Below are 21,372 nucleotides of genomic sequence, written 5' to 3'. Positions count from 1 at the left end.
TTGAATCACACATTGACGCAATCTGATGACGTATGCAGCGTTGTCCCGTCTCTACGGGTAACGCTTCAAACACTATTCTTTATAACGCCATTTCGGAGATAGGGCTTTAACAACAAGCACATAGAGTTGTGGAACGTGAGTTTAGCTACTAAACGTTTTTATTTTTGTTTTTTGTTTTGTTTTTCTTTTGTTTGTTTTTTTGTTTGTTTTTTCTTTTTTCTTTATAATCCACGTTGAGCAGAGTAAAGTGGAATATTGCCATGAGTTCAGCTTCCGTTCTTCAAAACCATTTCAGTTCTTCTGACTGCAGGTCCCAGAAGATCCCAGTGGAGCACCTGGACTATGATTACATTGACAAATGCAAGGATGCCAAATACCTGGAGAGAATCCTTCTATTACTTAGGTAATTGTAAAAATGCATGTCCAAAGCAATTATTGAGTCTAAATTGTGCTTTACAAAAAACAAAAAAAAAGATCATTGTCAGCTTTTGTAAATCAGGAAGGTATTCATTTAGTGATTTCTGTCAGTATAGTTTATAGTGTGCTATTTTTGCTGTATAAGGTAACCAAAATATTCCTTGTATTCATCTATCCATTTTCTTTGCTGCTTGTCTTTATTAATTTTGCGGTTGAGCTAGAGCCTATGCCAGGTGCGTGCATCACTATATAGTGCAGAATTATGTTATGCAATCTTATTAAAGTGACCATATAGAATACAAGCAGTCATTGGCTCTAATGAGCAAGTGTTCTTGTATCCAGGTCTGGCAAGGAGGGCATTTATCCTCATCTGATTGAGTTCTGTGCAAGTCGACTGGAGAAACTGAACCCTCGGAGTCGAGCTCTTAGGAAGGAAAATCCTGTGACTACATCATCCAGCCTTCCAGCCGATGAGTGGAGCAAAATTGTGGATGAGTTGAGGGTGCACTATTTTACTTGTTCCCTGATTGATGTGGATATATCATGAAAACTTGACTCAAAAAGTTTGATTTTGCAGATATGGCAAGATGAAACCAAAGCGACAGAGACTTCCCTTCAAAAACAGTTAATGTTTGAGGATGTTGTGGATCGAAACATGCCGCCTATAAGAGGGTCCAATTGCTCTGTTCCACTAAGCGGAGTAATTATGCTTCCTTCCATCTAGAAAATCATTGAAATAACGTGTTCGACTAGATAACGAACTTTTTTTTTCCTGCACAGAATTCAGCTCGTAAACAAAAGTGTATCAAGCCACGAGATTATCGAGATTGGGACAAGTGAGTGTTTTGTCTTAAAATGTATAAAATACTTAGGATGGAATAAGAGAACGATAGAACATCTATATGTGTTTGTGTATTTTGCCTGAACTGAAACATCTTCCTCTAGGTTTGATGTGGAGAAAGAATGTCAAAAAATTGATGGGGATGTTATTCAGAATGACCAGCCTTCCATTCCAAATGTACATCCCACGACCAAAGTAGATTCTCCATGTAATTAGATTCAAACTTTATTTTACATTGCAAATGCAATGTGTTTTGCAACTCTAACGACAAAATTGTATCTCATCCAGTGATGACAGCAGAGGTGAGACACATTCTGGCAGAGCGTGAAAAAGACAAAGGAAATGAAGCGTTCAGAGCAAATGATTATGAAGAGGCAGTTGCTTACTACTCCAGGTCAGACTTGAAAAACGTTCCTTCTCTATTCTATATGCTGAGCCTCGCTCTGCCTGCCATACTGCAATGCCATTGTATCATCTAATCACAGGAGCATAGACATAATGCCCACAGTGGCTGCGTACAATAACAGGGCCCAAACAGGGATCAAACTCAAGCAATGGCAAAGGGCCATGAACGACTGCAACAGCGTATTGGAACTTGAACCCTGCAATGTGAAAGGTACTTCATTCTCATATACCGAATCTCAAATCCACTTACCTGAGACTGCTCTCCGTTTATTGATTCTCGTTTCCCTCATCCACTGTAACGCGGTCTTAAGAGGTGACAGAAGCCACTTAAGTTGTCGTCGTGAGTAGTGTTGTTCCGATACCGATACTGGTATCGGCAGAGGTGCCAATACTGCATTAAAACAATGGTATCGGTATCGGTGACTACTCACAAGTAACATGCCAATACCATTAATTCCAAAGCTAAAAGAGGATTTTGGATGCAGCATCTTGTGTCTTGCTGGTGCATGACATTCACTGGTATGTGACATGTTCACTGCATGCCGATCAAAGATATCCTATTGGCCCTTGAATGCTCTGAACCAATGGCAGGACACCTTTTTCATGTATCGGTATGGTATCGATATCGGCCGATACTGCAAAGCTGGGTATCGGTATCGGTATCAGGAGCCAAAAAACGGTATCGGAACAACACTAGTTGTGAGAGATCTCCTAGGTTGCTAACTACAACTTTATTTATTGCCAGCCCGTTCTTACTTCATTCCAGTACATTGGACAGTTTCCTTATTGAGTGACCTAGCAGTTATAAGGTACCGGAATGATCACAATATTTTTACAGTAGCTCTCTCACTAAAAGACCTGGGCTTTTGTCATTGAGATAATAATACAATAATAATAATAATAATAATAATAATAATAATAATAATAATAATAATAATAATAATAATAATAATAATAATAATAATAATAATAGGGCGGCATGGTGGATGAGTGGTTAGCACATCCACCTCCCAGTACTGAGGACTCGGGTTCGAGTCCAGGCTTCTGCCTTTCTGGATGGAGTTTGCATGTTCTCCCCATGCCCGCGTGGGTCTTCTCCGGGTACTCCTGTCTCCTCCCACATTCCAAAGACATGCATGACAGGTTAATTGGACGCTCCGAATTGTCCCCAGGTGTGCTTGTGCGCGTGGATGGTTGTTCGTCTCCGTGTGCCCTGCGATTGGCTGGCGACCAGTTCAGGGTGTACCCCGCCTACTGTCCGAAGCCAGCTGGGATAGGCTCCACCACGCCCTTGTGAGGAGCAAGCGGTTAAATAAATGGATGGATGGGTAATAATAATAATAATAATAATAATAATACATTTTATTTGTATAGCGCTTTTCAAAAGACTAAGACAATTTACAAAATAAAAATAGGTAAAAACTACTGAGTCAAAAGAAAAATGTAAGTCAGGACTTAATATATTTACAACTAAAAGAAACATTTATAATAAACAAAATAGTTTTAATAGCGACAGAGCAAAATTACAGATAAAATGGAGATAAAATAATAAAGAGAAATTAGGATAACAAAACAAAAGTTAATTTTGTTTGAATTGCTCTCTCAGAATATGACATTACTACTTACAATTCAAAGTGAACAGTCAGCACAAAAATTCCCGGTGAACAGGGATGGAATAGCTGGATTCAAAAAATAGAAATCATAATGACCTTAAAACGAAATCATCATCTGGGTGAACTCTGCGAGTGATGAGTTTGTAAGAAACCACAGTTGTCTAATTTTACAACGTGGCTATTAAAGAATTAAGATTGCTCATTTCTGTCTCTCCCTTACATGACCCAAGTATATCTCTTCTAATCTGTTCTTAGATAGTTCATATTGTATAAGTCCAATAGAAGGAATTGTAGCACGCGCTCATGTAAAAACAGATACTCATTGTTTCTCTGAGAGCAAAATCAACACACTTTACACGTCAGCATAAGAAGAGAGTGCGCTGGACCTCTGTCCAGCAGGCTATTTATGCTTCCGTAATTTCCTTTGGGATTTCTCACTTCCCTATCGGTTACTTCCCAAAATTCAATGTTGCATTGTATGATCAAAGAGTCACAAATGATTACATGCCGGTTAATGTCAAGTTCCCCATAGTCACGGTTGAATGAACTTAGATCAAAACACCGCACAAGTCTGTGCCACTCAAGTGGCAAGTGCGCGATAACGTCTTAAAAAGAGGACCTCTGCATGGATGTATTAATTGCAGTTGCACTTACTCACCCTTGCTTTTTAGGTTACAAATGCAGAAGTTGAAAACCAAAATATACATCACAGTATCAAACATCAGTTCACCATATATGAAAAATTTTAAGGCTTCAAAAACACATCAATAAATGTCAATGTCATCTTTGACTCATATAAGATGGGCCTCATGCTTTCTTAACCTCGTAGTTCTCATGAAATACAGTGAGACTATCTTTCATCGGCTTTCAATTTTCAACTTACGCAACAATGTAACAAAAAGCTGTTTCAGAGTAAATATTTTGCATATTGCGCTTGTTGGACCCACATTGGGTCTCAATGACAAAACATGAAATTAGAAAAATAATTACTATTATATCTCCTATCTAGCTTTGCTTCGTCGTGCTGCTGTGCACAATGAATTGGGGAACTTCCAAATGGCTGTTGAAGACCTGACCATAGTGCTGAGAGAAGAGCCACAGAATGCTCCAGCTATTGTAAGTTACTAAGCGTTTTTTTTTTGTTTTTTTTTTGTTTTTGTTTTTTTCTTTCAGATTACATTAACCCGAACCCATGTAACAGCGACCAATTACAGTAACTAGTTTGTGCAGTGGTGCAAAAATACTTGACATGCAGCACAGGTGGCCACGTTGAGTTTACTGAAATGTTGTTTGCTTGTTTGTTTAGTAATATATATATATATATATATATATATATATATATATATATATATATATATATATATATATATATATATATATATATATATATATATTAAAGCACCAGCTATGATTCCAAATACTTCAGTTGCATTTTAATTTTTTACTTTAATTAATACCTTAGTGTGAGACTACAGAGTTCCGAGTTAAACACAAATTCGTGTTACATTGGCTGCGTTGGAGCGCGATAACGTCGTAAACGGAGGACCTCTGCATGGATGCAGTTGCACTATTTGTCCCCCAGATGTCACTCCGTTTTGTGTGAAGTCGCATCTAAACACGAAATAAACAAGAGAAAACTGTTGACGACCCGCAGATTGTGGTCATCAAATTATGGGCATCAAATTGTGGTCATCTTTGCTGACGTAATAGACTGTCTTCATGTGTCATCACAAATTCTGATGTGTGAAATTATTTGTGATGTAGCAACTTCTGTCTGAAACTACAAAGAAGGTGACAGAAGTGCGACAGGAAAAAGAAAGAAAAGGCCGAAAAATCATCATCCAAGAGGTGGAAGAGGAGGATTTCGAAGAGACAAAATTGGAGCAGACTGGTGAGATTTGTTAAATATTGCAAAAAAAACACAAGTTATCAATGACAGATTTACATTTGCACAGTATAAACATATACATATAATTTTATCACCTATCCCATATACTTGAAGAGCCCTAGAGCACGTAGGGGTAATTACTATCATTTTTATCCTTTACAGTACTTTACAATCTGAAAATGATTTCATGTAATGATTTATAGAAGTGGTAAATCCAAAGCTCCCGAACGAAGTCTCTGCTTATGCTTCATTTAACGAGGTATTTGCTTTTGAGATTAAAATAAAAATAAAAATACAGAGACCTATCTGTATTAATGTAGGCCTATATGTTGTTGTTTTTTTCTACTGTGAAAAAAATATTGCAAACTTGCTTACAATAGATGCATTTGAAATTCCATTTTAAACTAACATCATTATACAACATTACCTTTAAAATGTATACACTTTTACTCACATGGCCTACAAATATCAATACTACCCAGCCTTATTTACATCACTGCACTTATTATTTTTTTTTTTTTTAAAGCTCATATTATATATTATGACACTGCAGTTCAATCCTTTTTTAGTTACATTACTGGACTTCTTATTTGCCAATGTTTATATTATCATTACTTAAAATACTCACAGTTGTGCCATTATAATTATTCACACTGCACTTTGTTATATACACGTTGCTATGTTTTTGCTGGTGTATATTGTTTAATGTAACCTTAAATATTTTGCATGTTATGCTGAAATGCTGGGCAGCTTTTAATTGACAGTTACAATATTCTAAGGGTGGATTTTTTTTCATTTTTATCCAGCTTCTGTATTAGATTTACATGTCGTCTACAGTATATTTTTTAGCTATATATAGATTTTGGATATCTGCCCTTTGTTTAGCTAGTACCCTTCTTCCTGGTAGAGAAGCCATTGACCACAAATCTCCTCCCGCAGGGCCACGTGACACACTACTACTGTACACACGCATGTGTTTTTCGCCCTACCCCCAACCTAACCAGTGCTCTTGTAATTCCCCCCGCCGCTTCCTGAAACTCTTATGTGGCTCTGTGTCATGTGAACGCCAACCCTCCCCCAACTGTGATGTAACCACTGACTGCTTCCTGTGGGTGTGTTTCATCCTTCTCTCTCTCTCTTTCTGCCATCTAGATTGTCCGGTTGAACCCAGCCAGACTGTGGGAGGGGACGGCTGCTCAGCTGCTCCTGCGGAGAGGGGAGACATGGGTAACGCGCAAAAGAGGCCCCATGGCAAAGGGGACGGGGCCCCGCACAACGAGTCCTCTCACTCCCATCACGGACACTGGAGAAGCAGAGGCGGCAGTTCGGACAAGTACAAAGTCCCACAAGAAAGCAAGGAAAAGGCAGCTAATGGAACAGTCAAAAGGGGCTCAACGGTGTTACCTCAGACTGATCGGGCCGGCAGCAGGAAGGAAAGTCCACCGGCGACAAATGTTGGACAACCTGTCAATCTGGATGCACCGTGTGGAGCCCTGCCATTATCTCTGTCCCGTTTAAAGAATGAAGGAAACCTGCTGTTTAAAAATGGACAGTTTGGAGATGCACTGGAAAAATACTCCCAAGCCATTCAAGGCTATGGTGATGCAGGTAAGGCATTTTATTACTAGTCACATAGTGTATTGTGATAGTGTATTGTGTCACTCACAATGACATGCAAGTAACTACTCTAGACTGATTAGCTGTGAGAAGAAGCTGGTACGCGTCCCCTCACCTTCTTCCACGTGACCACATCTTACAGAAACACAGCTTCAAATCTCAATGCTGTAATTCAAAGGGCACGACCTTGGTGGGCGGTGGAAGGTCTGAATTTCAATCTGTCACAACTCAAATTCAAGCAAGTTGGGCTTGCGTTTCTCTTTTAGCTTTAGCTGCCACTAAGCCTCTCTGCTCAGGTCTGTCCAGGTCACATGACCGTGAAATTGGATGGGACTGCTGCTATAAATCTCACAGGGGAGGCAAGAGAATGAATGAGGAAGAATGATAGATGAATGAAGGGAAAGTGATCCTTCCTCGTTTGTTTCACTCCTATGCGCTGGACTGCTGTAATGTATGTAGTCAATACCACTGCGGTGCTGGTTGTGACTGTTTCCATATGATGGAGGTCTAGAACGGATTCAGTTTCAAGTCATGTTTGGTCCACTCATATCCCCGCAACATTCTAGACATGACTGTCACCTGCCTCGAATCGTAATCACCCATGATCTAATTTCATTCAAGCTTAGATACGCTTGAGTTTTAATATGAAAGTAGTGTACAGTAAATGTACTCATTGGACAAAACAATTGTGTCTAATGAGATCCAAAAGTGTCATAATTATAATTCATACAATAATGCTCTGTTTTGCCTTGACCAAAGTCAGCTGGATTACAGCACACCTGCCCCAATGAGGATAAATAAATAAATAAATAAATAAATAAATAAATGCCAGAAAACTATTACCAGTAAATAATTGAAATTTATTTTACTCTAGTAAAAAAATTTCACTCTAGTAAAGATATTTCAACATGATTAATATTATATGTTTTCTTTCTTGTATTCTATTTAATTCTTCATAATTATTTGATATAAATTTGACTTTAATCTCAAATGAATGATAGGTGCTACTTTACAATATACAATTGTGCAAAACTACTGCATCATCCTCATATTGTTGTCTATTGTTTTGGCTTTCTCATGTGGCTAATAAGGGAACAAAATACTGTAATCATAAACCCGTTTCAGTATAATCAATCAAACAAACAGTATTCTTGTCTTGGTAAAGGATATGTCTTTTATACAGCTCTTGATAGTATATTGATTGTTAAAGTACCCAATGTTGTTGCCATCGAATGTACATAATCACATTGTAGGCCTGTTTCATAGAACTTTCATGGAGGCAGAAATGAACATTTGCATCGGCTATGTTTTCTGTGTAAGCAATTACAGGAACTTGAAAACAGGTTGGGAGGAGTGGTTTGACCAGCCTTGACACGCTTGTTTTCAAACTTGGAACTAATTCCCCTTTCGATGAAGGAATGTGTGGTTCAAGAACTGTATCATATCAATAGTATGCTGTGGATATAAAAAATATGTGGTTGCAGAAGTGTGCACACTTTCTTCCAATGTGGCTGTGTTCTCAGCATTTGAAGTCATGTTAAATGGGACTCTGCCAGCATTTGAAACTGAAAGTGCCTCTGAAGAACCACAATTAAAGTTCAGATTTTCTAATCAACTTTTACCTGACTTTTTTTTTTTGCTTCCAAGCAGAAGCTTGGAGGCTTTGTCTAACACCGACTGTAATTGCAACTGTTCAAAAGTCTCTCCAAGTTGACCAAGGAGAAGCAAAACAAACCCAAAGTATTATGCTGCCACTTGTTTCACTTTTGGTGTTCTTTATTGTGGAAATAAACAGTTCATGTCAATGCCAAAGATACAACTAATGTTTTGCTGAGCCATTAGCCTTAGCTTAGAGACACACGCTCCTCTTCCAACTACTACTACTACTCGTCCAATCTCAAATCACATTCTCACAGACAGTTGGAGCTTATACAACTCTAGCAACAATCCACAACTGCAGGGTTGCTGCAGTACGTTATTTCAAATCTACTTCCACTGGCTGTGATTTTGTTTGTAATTATATGAATAGGTCCTAAAGTTCTGAGAGCTTCTACAAGGTGGGACAGTCTGCGAGGCCGCAAAGCTGTGTGATGAGCAAGTGTCTGAATGTTATTGGATGAGGCAGGCACAATGCAAGAGTGAGTTTGTGTTTACAAGTTGACAACATTTAAAGTTTGAACAATGAGATCCCTCATGCTGCGGACTGTAACTTGTGCTGTAATATTTGACTACAAAAATGAAAAGAAAAGTCTACTCGAGCACTTGAATCTGATTTTGGGTAATCAGAGGCACTTTGGGTGCTGGCAAGGTGTGTGCTGACTGCCAACGTGATGATTAATTCTGAAGACAGCCATATTCCAAGTTATAAACGGGTGTGCACACTTCTGCAACCACATTATTTCCCCATGTTTATTTTTACTAACCCTCTCTTTAAAGAGTTCAGTTTTTCATTTACGTTTAACAGATTAAAGATCACATTAATGGTGAAACAAGTTTTGAAATCTTGTCATTTTTCATTACGAAATACTGTCATTTTAACATGGGTGTGTGTTCATGTTCTCAGTATACATATGTATATAATCAATGTATATGATTGAATGTAAATGACGTCTAGCTCTCGGTCCACTGTTTTTCTATGGTGTACTGTATTTTTTTATTACCTTACTTTGTTATATGAGAGGGTCAGAGACCGTTTTTTTTTTTTTTTCCCCAGGGCTGATACCAATACTGACTATTAGTAGTACTAGTCAAGGATGCCGATAATCAATATTTCAGTGAAAGGGGAAAAAAACATATTTGACCTTTGTTGAAATGTCATTAAGCATGTTTACTTGAATGACTTATGATTGGCAAAATATTGCCTCTCCTCTCCTCTCCTCTCCTCTCCTCTCCTCTCCTCTCCTCTCCTCTCCTCTCCTCTCCTCTCCTCTCCTCTCTGCGTGATCAGCCAGAAAGGGACGTGCACCTTGCCATGCGCTGCTGTCATGATCTCGGGATCGAGGTTGCGGCAGGTTAATACATGCTTTCCATAAACGTTATTTGCGTCATGCAAACTCCATGTGGCTATTTGCGCTGGCGTTAGTAAATTAGACGCTGTATATCAATGAGTCTGATTTACATTGGGGTGGGCATATTTTGCGTCAAATGTATGCAAATTACCTAATTTACACACACGCGAATAACACCGGCGCACCGTGGCGCATTCTGGTTGGCAGTGCACTTAGTGATGGATTTCCCCATCTGCGCGTGTTTAGTGAATTACGCGCACCCGGATTGCTCCATTTTTACCCGTTAACGCCGTGCAAAGGAGACGCAAACCTTTAGTGAATAGGCCCCAAAGAGTGTACAAGTCATACTCTAATTACATACTCTAATTGAATTAAAAACAAAACTACTGAAAATGTACATTCTATGTTAAAGCAACTGCATTTATAGTTTGCTTTTGTTTTTTTCTTTCAGGCATTGATAGTCCCGATGATCTATGTATTCTGTACTCTAACAGAGCAGCGTGTTACCTGAAAGATGGCAACAGTCAAGACTGCATACAGGACTGCACACGGTCAGTTGCACTTTGACCTTGTAATGCGTTGCATGTGTGTGTGTGGACATTGAGTGAGTAGGAATGTGAATGGTGTAGTGTGACACATCCATAACATATGATCTAAATATTGTTTGATCAATACCTCTTTGACAGATGCATGAATTAGCGAATGAAAATGTTCAGTATCGGTGAAAACGCCCAAAGATGGACGTGTCTCTTAGAGCGGCATCTGTGACCAGTCTTGATCCTTTGCTGCGGTCTCCTCACATCTATTTCTACTCATCAGTGCCCTGGAGCTGCAGCCGTTCTCCCTCAAGCCCCTCCTCCGCCGGGCCATGGCTTATGAGTCCCTTGAGCGCTACCGCAAGGCCTACGTGGATTACAAGACTGTTCTGCAGATCGACGTCGGCGTGCAGGCGGCACATGACAGCGTCAACAGGTATTAGCCTTTACTTCTCACTTCCCGGGCCAAGCGCCTCACGGATTGGATTTCCTATTTAACCCGTGTTGTCCGCATGTCCCGTCAATCAACGCACTCAGGATCACCCGCATGCTGATGGAGCAGGACGGTGTGGATTGGCGAGAGAAACTCCCTGAGATTCCTGTGGTTCCTCTTGAGGCCCAGCAGCACCGCAGAGAGGAGCCGCCCAGCGCTGAAGTCCTCCAGGCTCGGGCTGAGAAGGCCGCCAAAGATGCAGGTTTGTCATCTTAAAAAAAAAAAAAAAGGTGACTTACCCGGTAGTCTTACTGTTTTTAGCGTATCCACAGACACACTGGGGGATTACGCTCTTAAAGAAGTGAAAGGAGGCTATTAATGTCCTCTCTGCTATTACGTGGCCACAATGTGAAAGGAACAACCCTGATCTGGGATTGACTCATTCATGCACTGACTGCTCACTGCTTGAATGAGCTTAACTCATTCCCTCCCAGCCATTCTCACTGAAGCAACCCCCTTCGCTCCCGGCTGTTTTACTGGATTTTGACTGATTTTGCAAGGCCCACAGAATGTTGTGTTCTATTTCTATAAAAAAAACATGGAACCTACCAAAAACTGATTGAGTTTCTTCTTTCATCAGGGAAAAAAGTATATTTCTATCTGTTTCCATTTTGCAGCACTTAGCATTAGAATATAGCTAAGTTTCATTATTCACAAATCTGCTTAGAACTGTGGGAAAATCAGCTCGTTTGCAACATGGCCCTGGCAAGGCAAGGCAAGTTTATTTGTATAGCACATTTCATACACAAGGCAACTCAATGTGCTTTACAAAAGGAAAGACAACACATAAGCATCAACAAACACAGTAGTTAACATTCAGAGGAAGAAGAGAAAATACAAATAGGTTACAAAATTTACAAAGAGAACACAATGGCAATATTAAAACATTATTCAGCAAACTTTGAAACATAGCGTAAGGAAGTTTAAAATAATAATAAAAATAATTAAAAAGGAAGGGGCAAAAACTCAATTCAAGCTGTTTAAAAGTCCTTAATCAAAAGTATGAGAAAAAAAGCAAAGTTTTTAACCTGGATTTAAAAGCATTTACACTCGGGGCTGACTTCACTTCTGTTGGCAGCCTATTCCATCTGTGTGCAGCATAATAGCTAAATGCAGCTTCGCCATGTTTGCTTCAAACTCTGGGTTCCACTTGTTGGCGCAGATCTCAAAGCCCTGCTGGGTTTGTAGTCAATCAGCATTTCTTGGATATATTCAGGACCCAAACCATTTAGTGATCTATAGACGAGTAGCAGAACTTTAAAATTGATTCTACAGCTGACTGGGAGCCAGTGTAAATCCTTAAGTACTGGAGTAATATGTTCTGATCTCTTTGTTTTGGTCAGAACTCGAGCTGCAGCGTTCTGAATGAGCTGCAATTGTCTCATGTTCTTTTGAGAGAGTCCAGTCAGAAGACCGTTACAATAATCCAGTCTGCTGGTTGATCTCTTATACTCTGCTACCCCCTGCTGGCGGTTTTTGTAATAACTGCCATTGCTTCAACCGTTCTCTGTAGTTCAGAGGTTGCATCAAAGCCTTCTGTATGCTCTACCATAGAAAAACAAAAATAAGTCTAAATATGTCTTTGGGACACTTAAAACAACATTTAAAATAGAACGTATTTATACGTTTTTGGAAGCAAATGAGTTAAACACAGCTTTGCTTCACATCATAGCTATATATCTGTAAACAATGGTGTTGGGCAAGTTACTACTTATATTTAAAGGTGCACGATATGAGATTAGACTCAAATTTGAGTGTTAAAATAGCCATATTTTTCACCCACACATGTTTTAAGAATTGTATAATGGACAGGAGGCACGACTGTGGCACAATGACTGTTGCCCCTATTTTTCTGTAAAAGGAAAAAATGTTGGAGCATTCGGGCCGTAAACTTTAGCTTTTGCTCTGAGTATGACGTCATGCGCGTTCACGCTATTGTCCCTGTTAGCTCTCACACGTTCACACAACTTCATGGACAGGACAGCTAATTCAAACTGGATTGCAATAAATTATCAATACACTTGACAGTAGATATCGATGTAATGTGTCTAGTTGTACAGTGTTATGTTATAAATGTTTATGCACTTTAATTTGTCTCACTTGACAATGTTTACAGTTAAAAGGCTAAGAGGCAGTGAGGCACTATGCAGAACTTTGTACATTGTACAAAGTTTTGGCATTAAATGGCAATAAATGCATAATTAGACATTTTCCTTTTTATGGGCATTTGTTGGCTTTTTCAGTCACATATCGTGATATACTGCTACATTTTTTTTGACAATACTGTATATCAAAAACCGTAGATATTGTGTATCGTGATATTATCGATATCGTGAGCCAAATATCGTCACAGTATCGAATCGTGGTTTACCCGTATCGTCCCACCCCGAGTCTCAATCCCTTATGGAGACTCCACGGAAGTTTATTACCTCTGTAGACATCATTAAGCCTATGAAAAAGGCGTTGTGCTCCATGTTTAAGTTTGTTCGATTAACTTGGAGGTTTGCTCGTGCCCGAAAAGTCACGCACGCTCCTGGCCGTGTGCACATCGCTGGGGTCCATTCCACGTTTCGCCAGAGGGGGTCGCAAATGTGCAAAAACTCTGAATCTTGCATCGTGCCGTTTAATATTTAAGTTACACAATGGTCCTTTGAAGTTTCACACAAAATCAAATAAATGATGGAGTAAAAATAAAACCTGTCACTGACAGTCGTCTACTTCCACGAGATGTATTTTGGCCGAAACATGTTTATTCAAACATTTAAAAACAAAGTTTATACACTTTTTTTTCGTACTTTTTAGAGAGCTCATTCATTCGACAGTCTTCCCGAGTCAACATGTCATCATCATCATCTCTCTCTCTTTTTTTTAATTTTTTTTTTTATCGCGCGTGTGTGTGTGTGTGGTTGTATGCCACAAAATGGTGACAGCATTCTGACTTTTCACAGACAAATGCGGACCTCACCTACAAATGGGGACATTTTGGAGGTCCCCATTTTGTTCCGAAATCTTTTTGAGGGTCAAGACTTGGTTTCAGACTTTAGTTTGAGTTGGGCTATGGTTGAGGTTAGGGTAAGGTATGGGAGTAGGCAATAATTTTTGATGGTCGTGGTTAGGGCAAGGGGCTCGGAAATCCATTATGTCCCCATTTTGCACAAAAAAAGAACCTGCGTGCGTGTGTGTGAGTTTGTGTTTTTTAATTCACCTGAAACCTGTTATAAATCCCAGACCCGGATACTTCAGAGTCCCGCCACAGTCGTGAAGTTGTCAGGAGACCAGAGGAAGGATCAAAGGACAGAAAGCTGAAACAAAGTGAAATCCAGCACCAACCAGACACCACCACAGTTACACACACACACAACCACCCACAGTTACAAAAGCAGAATCTTTCATCAACCCCAAAAACATCTAAATTCCAACAGATTAGGGAGACCTCAAGAGACCTGAGGAAAGACTAAAGGAAGGAAGGAAGGATAGATGAAGCAGAGTGAGATCCACAAACACCAGCCTCCACTGATTCATCGAGCAGTGGGAGGAAGAAGCAAATTCTGTTTGAATTTCAGTAGATGCTGGTGTGGTGGATCTGGCATGCATGAGAACCTCCACCAAAGAGGGGAGCCGTCGACCTCGGCCCGACAAGGCAAGCACAATCACCCAGGGCCCCTCAGGCCGTGGCAGCACCAAACTTGTACACTTGACATTTGATTTCATCCAATGATCAAACGGTTACCAAAAAGCCAACCAATGACTGCCTGAATTTTTTTTCTCCCACAAAATAATTTCGAAATAGACTGGTGTGAATGTGAAATGCCCCAAAGATGAAGAATTATCATTTATAACACACTAATCTATTTACACCACTATGGAACTGTTTGTGGGAGGGTTCTGTGGTAAGCAAATGAGCCACTGATACACACAGGAAACCGCCAATTTATCCCTCCCCCACTGAAGTTTGTTTAAAAAAAAAAAAGTCACAGATTTGTCTTAAAATTGGAGTGAATTTGTTTTTGGCTGACAATTTTTTTTCCCGCTGTCATCTAGAAAGGAGAGCAGAAAATCGTTTTGGAAATTTGAAGCAAGATGGGAACGAGTTTGTGAAAAAGGGCCAATACCAAGATGCCGTGGCAAAATATTCAGAATGCCTTAAAATAAAGCCAGAGGAATGTGCAATCTACACCAACAGGTTAGAAACACTTATCATTATAATCATTATTATTATTATTTATATATTTAAATGTACAAGTAAATAAACCAAGCAGTTGATTTTTTTTTCCCCCTGAAGCTTATCCCGATTATAGTTTCCCAAAAATGCTCAAGCAGCAGCTGTTTGCTAAAATTGTGTTCCGACATGTTCTTTGTATTTACAGATTTGTATTTATTTTTACATTGTTGGTTGTGTGCTGGTGTAAACTGTGATGCAGCTCACAGGACTAACCTTCTATTGTGCTTGTGTTTGTTGTGCTTTGCGGCTCGACTTTGAAGCCACACCTAAGCAAACACCTGCAGTATACCCATGCTGCTGCAATTACGCACGACGTGTTTATGCGAAGACATAAAATGTCACCAGAATGAATTTTGGCCCCTCCCATTCTGTGTTGTGTTCAAGGTTTTATTACTAGAATGAGTCATAATCGGATGAGCAGCTGATGAGAGAGCGAAAGTTGAGTGTGCGTGTGTATTTGTGCTGGCAGAGCCCTGTGCTACTTGAAGCTTGAGAGATTTGGTGAGGCCAAGCAAGACTGTGACGCAGCACTCAAACTGGAGCCAAGCAATAAGAAGGCTTTTTACAGACGAGCCTTGGCCAATAAAGGGCTTAAGGTGAGGAAGTCACACCGGTTAAGGTGGCGTTCATCGCGCTGAGTTTGCTTCAATTTATCGTTTCCTTTTGTAAATCATTTGCAGGATTAGAATTTCACAAATTAGCATTGAATTGACCAACATTTTCTTTTCTTGACCATCCATTCGGTTCCTTGCGCCAGGACTACCTGGCATGTAGCACGGACCTCCAGGAGGTGCTGCAGCAGGATCCCAATGTGCAGGAGGCAGAGAATGAGCTGCAGGAAGTCACAATTCTACTCAAGCAAAGTCTCGTCTCGGAATCGCCAGCTAAATCCAGGAAGGTCGTCCCAATTACTGAGGTAGACTGGACGCACATTTGGAAGACATGCACGTGTTGTTGTCCTCATTGCTGGTATATTTGCGACTCTTGTTTTGGCAAACGTTTGGAATTTTGGTCGTCTTTTCCAACTGTTAAGGCCCTCGAAGCGCTTCACACTGACATCACATTCACCTACTGATGGTGTGGCATCAGGAGGACACTTCAACTTGAACACAAAGGCAGGGGATCGAACCCACAACCTCTGAGTTGGGAGACCACCACTTCACCACTGAGCCATGCCGTCCCTGATTTCCAACGAGTTTGTTTCTTATTGTAATTGAATAGATGGGGATTTTTTATTTTTTTTTTTTAACTTATACTGCCACACGTTATCAAAAAAAAAAAAAAAAAAAACATAGTGCCGGCCGATTTCGAGCATTTTAACTCATCTTTCAAGGCAAACAGAATATTGTGTGCTTTTACTACATATACAACGTGGGTACCAAATGAAAGATCGCATTCCATTCTTTCATTAGAAGAAAATCGTATGTTTCTACCTTATTCTGTTCTTTAGTAATCACCTGGGCAGCACTTCCCACTGATTTAAAAAAAAAAAAAAAAAAAAAAAAAAAAAGTAGTTGACGTCATGTAACGTTTTTGGCGGCATACATCATGATTTTATTCATAATCATTAAACGGTTTTGGCGGTCAAAGTGTTAAGAATTTTCCAGCCATTTTTGATCATTTGTTGGCATTGTGAAATTTCAATTAAATGTATAGCATTGCTACTATTTGCACATTTGGTATATAACAGACACTTTGACTCAGCTGTGATCAGAATATCTACTCCAGGTTTGCGAGAGATGTTATCCTACTTTTGAGCGATATGAGGATTCTTAGAATGAAAAGGAAGAGCGGGTTAAGTAGTGCCAATTTTTACTTAAAGTGTCTTTTAGGCAAGGGGGATTATAGAAATGCCTCCAAAAAATAGATTGATATAGTTTAGGATGTTGTGCATCCCTGGGAGCAGTTACTTTGGATCAAATGTAAGAATATAGTTTACAACAACAATAAAATGCAATAAAGTAATATAGAGTAAGTAATAATTATTTAGGGGAAGTTGTGCAATTGGCACAACTTACCAAGTCTTTTGGCACAAATTACCCCAAGCCCACCATTTTGAAAAAAAAAATAAAAATACACCCCTCAGCTGTTTTGAGCCAACATCATGCTAATCAAATAGACTCTTAATGTAGCTTACGAAAGCACTAAAACGTGTGAACTGTTTTCAAAGTTGTCTATAATTGTTCAAACACAGCCATCAAAAAACCTTAATGATAGAAATTTTATTTTGGAGAGTAAAAAAATGTTTTTTGAACTTATATGTGCTTACCTCTCAAGCCATGTGTCTCCCTTTTTTGAACAAAATGGATGTCTCTTCAAAAATATGTGGTCACATGACCAACTTCTTTTATGGTTTTCTAAGAGGGGTGGAATTACTTACGTCTTTTGCACAAATAACCTCACTCTCCCCTGATGATGACTTTGACAAGAAAAATTGGCGGTAAATGTAAAAATGTTTTGGGATTATATAAGAAAGTGAAATACCGCTTTATGTGGTGGTATCTTCCGTCAAATTGCCACCATTTTCAAGAAATTCAAAATGGCAGCACAGTCAATAAAAGTGGCGGGAAAATTTGATGACCATTTTCAATTTGAATAACAGCCACAAAACATCCATTTGGTCCAAAGAAATACTAAGAAACACCAAATTAAAATATTCGCAGTACTATTCATGTCATTGAAATTTCACAGTTTTTGATATTTTCAAAATGGCGGCAGTCAGTCAAAAATGGTGGGAAAATACTGAACATTGATTATTTTTTTTTTTTGGTAGGTTTTATCACATATATGATTAAAATGCTCAATGTGTCATTAGAAATTCCAAACTTTTGCCAAAAGAGGACTGGTTAATGTATTGAGCAAGCAGGTTCAATTTCTGAACAGTTATTCAACAACACCTCTTAACATAAATAACCTACTGAATTGATGTCTACGCTTGCTTCTGGTCCACAGGTGGACGATGATCAGGAAACGTCAGCCGTGGCAAACTCTGACAACTGTTTCAGAGAAGAGTTGAGCAGCAAGTTCCAACCGAGCAACGCGTACGAGTTTGGCCAAGCGTTAAACAACGCCTGCAGCAGCGGCAACATGGCGGCGTGTGCCGACATGTTGGCTTCCACAGCTCCGGAGCTGCTGCCGCAGTTTGTGAGCACTCAGCTCAATGGGAAGACCATCAGCTTCATTGTCAAAGTGCTGGACTCGCACCTCCTGGAGAAGGACCCCAACCTCGTTTACAAGCACCTCAGTCATCTTCATACTGCCGACAGATTCTCGGTGAGTGGGGACGTTCTGCACGTTTGTGTCAATACAGCGTTCCCTCGTTTATCGCAGGGTGTTATGTTCCAAAAACTACCTGCGATAATGGAAATCCATGTTTTTGTTTTTTTGTTTTTAATTCCCTTTAATTATATATATTTTTGTCATTTATTATGGTTTTTTTTCTTTCATTTTGGTATGATTTTTACTTTATTCTAAATGCTTTTTTATTCATCATGTTCTTTTTTCATTTACATTAATTTTTTTCATTAACTCTTTGACCACCAAAAAATGTTTAATAACGATTAGTAAAATCACAATTTATACTGCCATAAACATTAAATTACGTCAACTACATTTTATTTTATTTTTTATTTTTTTTAATCAATGGGCAGTGCAACGTCTAAGTGCAGCGCTGCCTGGTTAATGGGTTGTGGAATCAAAAACACTCAGTCATTATGGCCAGCAGATGGCAGCATTGTATCTCTTTTCAGTGGGCTGCTGGTGTATGAAATTACAATGAAACATGACGAAATCTGATGAAATAGAATGTTTTCAAGGATGACGTGAATGATCAAAGCCTTTGTCATACTATTTTTTTTTGATAACGGGCGGCAGTAAAAGAGTTAAAAGTATGTTTTTTTTTTATTTACTTATTACAGTATAAGGCACCGTATATAGTTTTTCATTTACAATATGTTTTTTTGTGTTGTATATGATTTTTAGTTCATTAAGGATGCTTTTTCGTTCATCATGTTTTTTTTCATTTACATTCATTTTTTCCATTAAAAGTATGTTTTGTTTTGTTTTTTTACCTATTACAGTATGCAGCACAGTATATTTTTTCAGCTTTGTTTTTTTGTTATGGTGTGATTTTTAGTTTATATTGAATGCTCTTTCATTCATTTTTCATTTCTTTCATTTGTTTTTTTTTTCATTAGACTTTTTTTCTATTAAAAGTATGTTTTTCAAACTTAAATTTACTTGTTGTACAGCACAGTATGTATTTTCTATGTTGTGGAACGACGGGACAAATGCCGTTGGGAAGAGCTCATCGAGACGAATCCGCGGATGCCCGTATGTCCCCGGTCGGACGTAGAGTTCGAGAGATACGGCCGCGCAAAGACGAAAAAATAAACAAAACAAAAAGTACGTTTTAAAAAAAAAAAAGCACGTTGTAAAAAATCCGCGAAACATCGAAACAGCAAAAGATGAACCCGTAATAAACGAGGGAACACTGTATTTTAAAAATAACTGAATACGCAACAAAAGTGATGAGACCCATCTGTGAGAATGTTCCAATTGGGCACAATTTGACGGTTATCCTCCCTGGTGTCATGTGACTCGGTGTGAATGGAGAGCAGGTGTGTTAAATTTGGTGTTATCAATAAAAATACTAAGATTAAAAACAGCTCAACATGGAACAAAGGTGAGTACACCCCTTTGTGAAAATGTCCAAATTGGTCCCAATGAATCTTGACATGGCACACCTGTGAGGTGGGAGGAATTATCTCGGCAAAGGAGTGCTCACTATCACAGATTTAGACTGTTTGTGAACAATATTTGAGCGAAATGGTGGTGATATTGCGTATGTGGAAGAGGTTTTTGATCTTTGAGTTCATCTTGTAAAAAAAATGGGAACAAAAACAAGTGTTGCGTTTATATTTTTGTCACCTATATTATTAGTTATACATCAATATATATATCAAATGAAGAATAGACTCACTTCTTTCACTACAACAATTTTTCTTAGGAGTTTAGTAATCAACGGACCATAAATTCAGCTGCTTCTCACATAACCTGGAGAAAAGTTGTGGCCGTGGCAGTAAAATCCTCCTTTACCAACTGTAAACAGATGGGCCAACAGTGTAATTTTAAATCTAAAATGGTGTGACGCTATCCTCGGCTGGTAGTTGCTCATTACCACTGCCCAAGCACTTGTAATTTCAAGGGGAACCCCATCAAGTCTCTTATCAACCTCGCCCAATAAAAAAAACAAAACCAAAACATTAAAAACGAGAAAACTCGTCCTCGGCACTTAATGTTTGACTCTAATAAGCCATTCATAGAATTTAATGCGTTAATACACGTGTCTTTCCTCAGGTGGCACTGATGCTGCTGGAGAAGGACGAGCGACGCCACGTGAACCAATTGTTTGAGCGCCTGTCATCTGCTGAGAGCACCGAGTTCACCAAGCATGACGTTCAGAACTTGGCCAACAAATACATCTGAGCCGTCTGCATCCTCCCTGCCCTGCCCCAACTGCATGAGCTGCTGCTGCTGCATCATCGCTCACCACCAATCTTGGATCTATGCAAAACTCCCAAAAAAAGATATGGGCTGCTGCACAATGTGTCCCAGACTGTATAAGGAATATATATATATTTTTTTGTAGACAATTTTGCTATGGAGGATTAGTTGTTGTTGTTGTTGTTTTTTTTTACCACTTTAACCAATTCTGTACAAAGGGCACAGTATAATGGACCTTGAGCATACTAAAAAATGAGGCCCGAGATTTTCTCAGTTGTGGGCTTGTGGTTCTTGCACTCAGTCCTTTCATATCAGAATGTTAATGAATCAGCTGCTGTCTAAGATGCTGATATTCAGTGCATGATAACTTTAATTTCAGGGAATTTTACGTATTATACTACGTATTTAAGTACTTTCCTTGCCTTTGGGAAGATCACAAAGTTCTATAACTGTCTATAGTGTATTATTATGGAAGATATAGGATGGTATGGTAAACCGGTTTAGTTACTAATGGCAACAGTACTTGTTGAACTGGTGAAAATACAACTTGAAACTTTAAATCGTTATATTGGTTGTCTGTTTTTCTTTAGTAGCCCATGATGATGTATCATGGTTAACTGTCCACACTTCGATCTGTGTTGGACTGGCAACTCATTCAACTTTTAGTCTACTGTGTAGTTCATGTTTGTGCGATGGTTCGAGTTCCCGCTGAGCTGTGATTCTGAACAGCATAACTGCTATAGAAAAGGAGTGGGTGTCTTCTTTCCACTGAAAAGGATTTTTAAGAAGTTATCGCAATAAAGGTGTACCTAAGCATCCTCATGTCA

At 39.1% G+C, this 21,372-nt stretch overlaps 1 protein-coding gene across 3 annotated transcripts; it reads left to right on the top strand.

The window, feature by feature from the left end:
• Positions 1-66: 66 nt before the first annotated feature.
• On the top strand, positions 67-21,361 carry LOC144021773 (sperm-associated antigen 1-like). Of its 3 annotated transcripts, XM_077525890.1 has the most exons (18): positions 67-403; positions 760-919; positions 995-1,117; positions 1,198-1,253; positions 1,363-1,466; positions 1,547-1,652; positions 1,744-1,874; positions 4,286-4,392; positions 5,041-5,167; positions 6,317-6,772; positions 10,241-10,340; positions 10,609-10,761; positions 10,863-11,020; positions 14,860-15,001; positions 15,510-15,636; positions 15,798-15,956; positions 17,993-18,313; positions 20,399-21,361. In XM_077525890.1, exons 1-18 carry the CDS (start codon positions 261-263, stop codon positions 20,525-20,527), a joined length of 2,802 nt encoding a protein of 933 aa, XP_077382016.1. In that variant the 5' UTR covers positions 67-260; the 3' UTR covers positions 20,528-21,361. The 3 variants fall into 3 exon arrangements, with proteins under 3 accessions (XP_077382016.1, XP_077382017.1, XP_077382018.1); XM_077525891.1 differs by lacking the exons at positions 67-403; positions 760-919; positions 995-1,117; positions 1,198-1,253 and having other exon boundaries at positions 1,367-1,453; XM_077525892.1 differs by lacking the exons at positions 67-403; positions 760-919; positions 995-1,117; positions 1,198-1,253 and having other exon boundaries at positions 1,390-1,435.
• The last annotated feature ends 11 nt before the right edge of the window (positions 21,362-21,372 follow it).

This window comes from Festucalex cinctus, chromosome 7 (assembly GCF_051991245.1).
Source record: "Festucalex cinctus isolate MCC-2025b chromosome 7, RoL_Fcin_1.0, whole genome shotgun sequence".
Lineage (NCBI taxonomy): Eukaryota > Metazoa > Chordata > Actinopteri > Syngnathiformes > Syngnathidae > Festucalex > Festucalex cinctus.
This window is presented reverse-complemented; position numbering and strand designations above follow the sequence as displayed.

Excerpts from the sequence above, each read along its gene's own strand:
- LOC144021773 (XM_077525890.1), top strand. The coding sequence starts at position 261 with ATGAGTTCAGCTTCCGTTCTTCAAAACCATTTCAGTTCTTCTGACTGC. Across the intron at positions 1,875-4,285 it reads TGAACCCTGCAATGTGAAAG|CTTTGCTTCGTCGTGCTGCT; the intron begins GTACTTCATTCT and ends TCTCCTATCTAG. Across the intron at positions 15,637-15,797 it reads TGGCCAATAAAGGGCTTAAG|GACTACCTGGCATGTAGCAC; the intron begins GTGAGGAAGTCA and ends TCCTTGCGCCAG.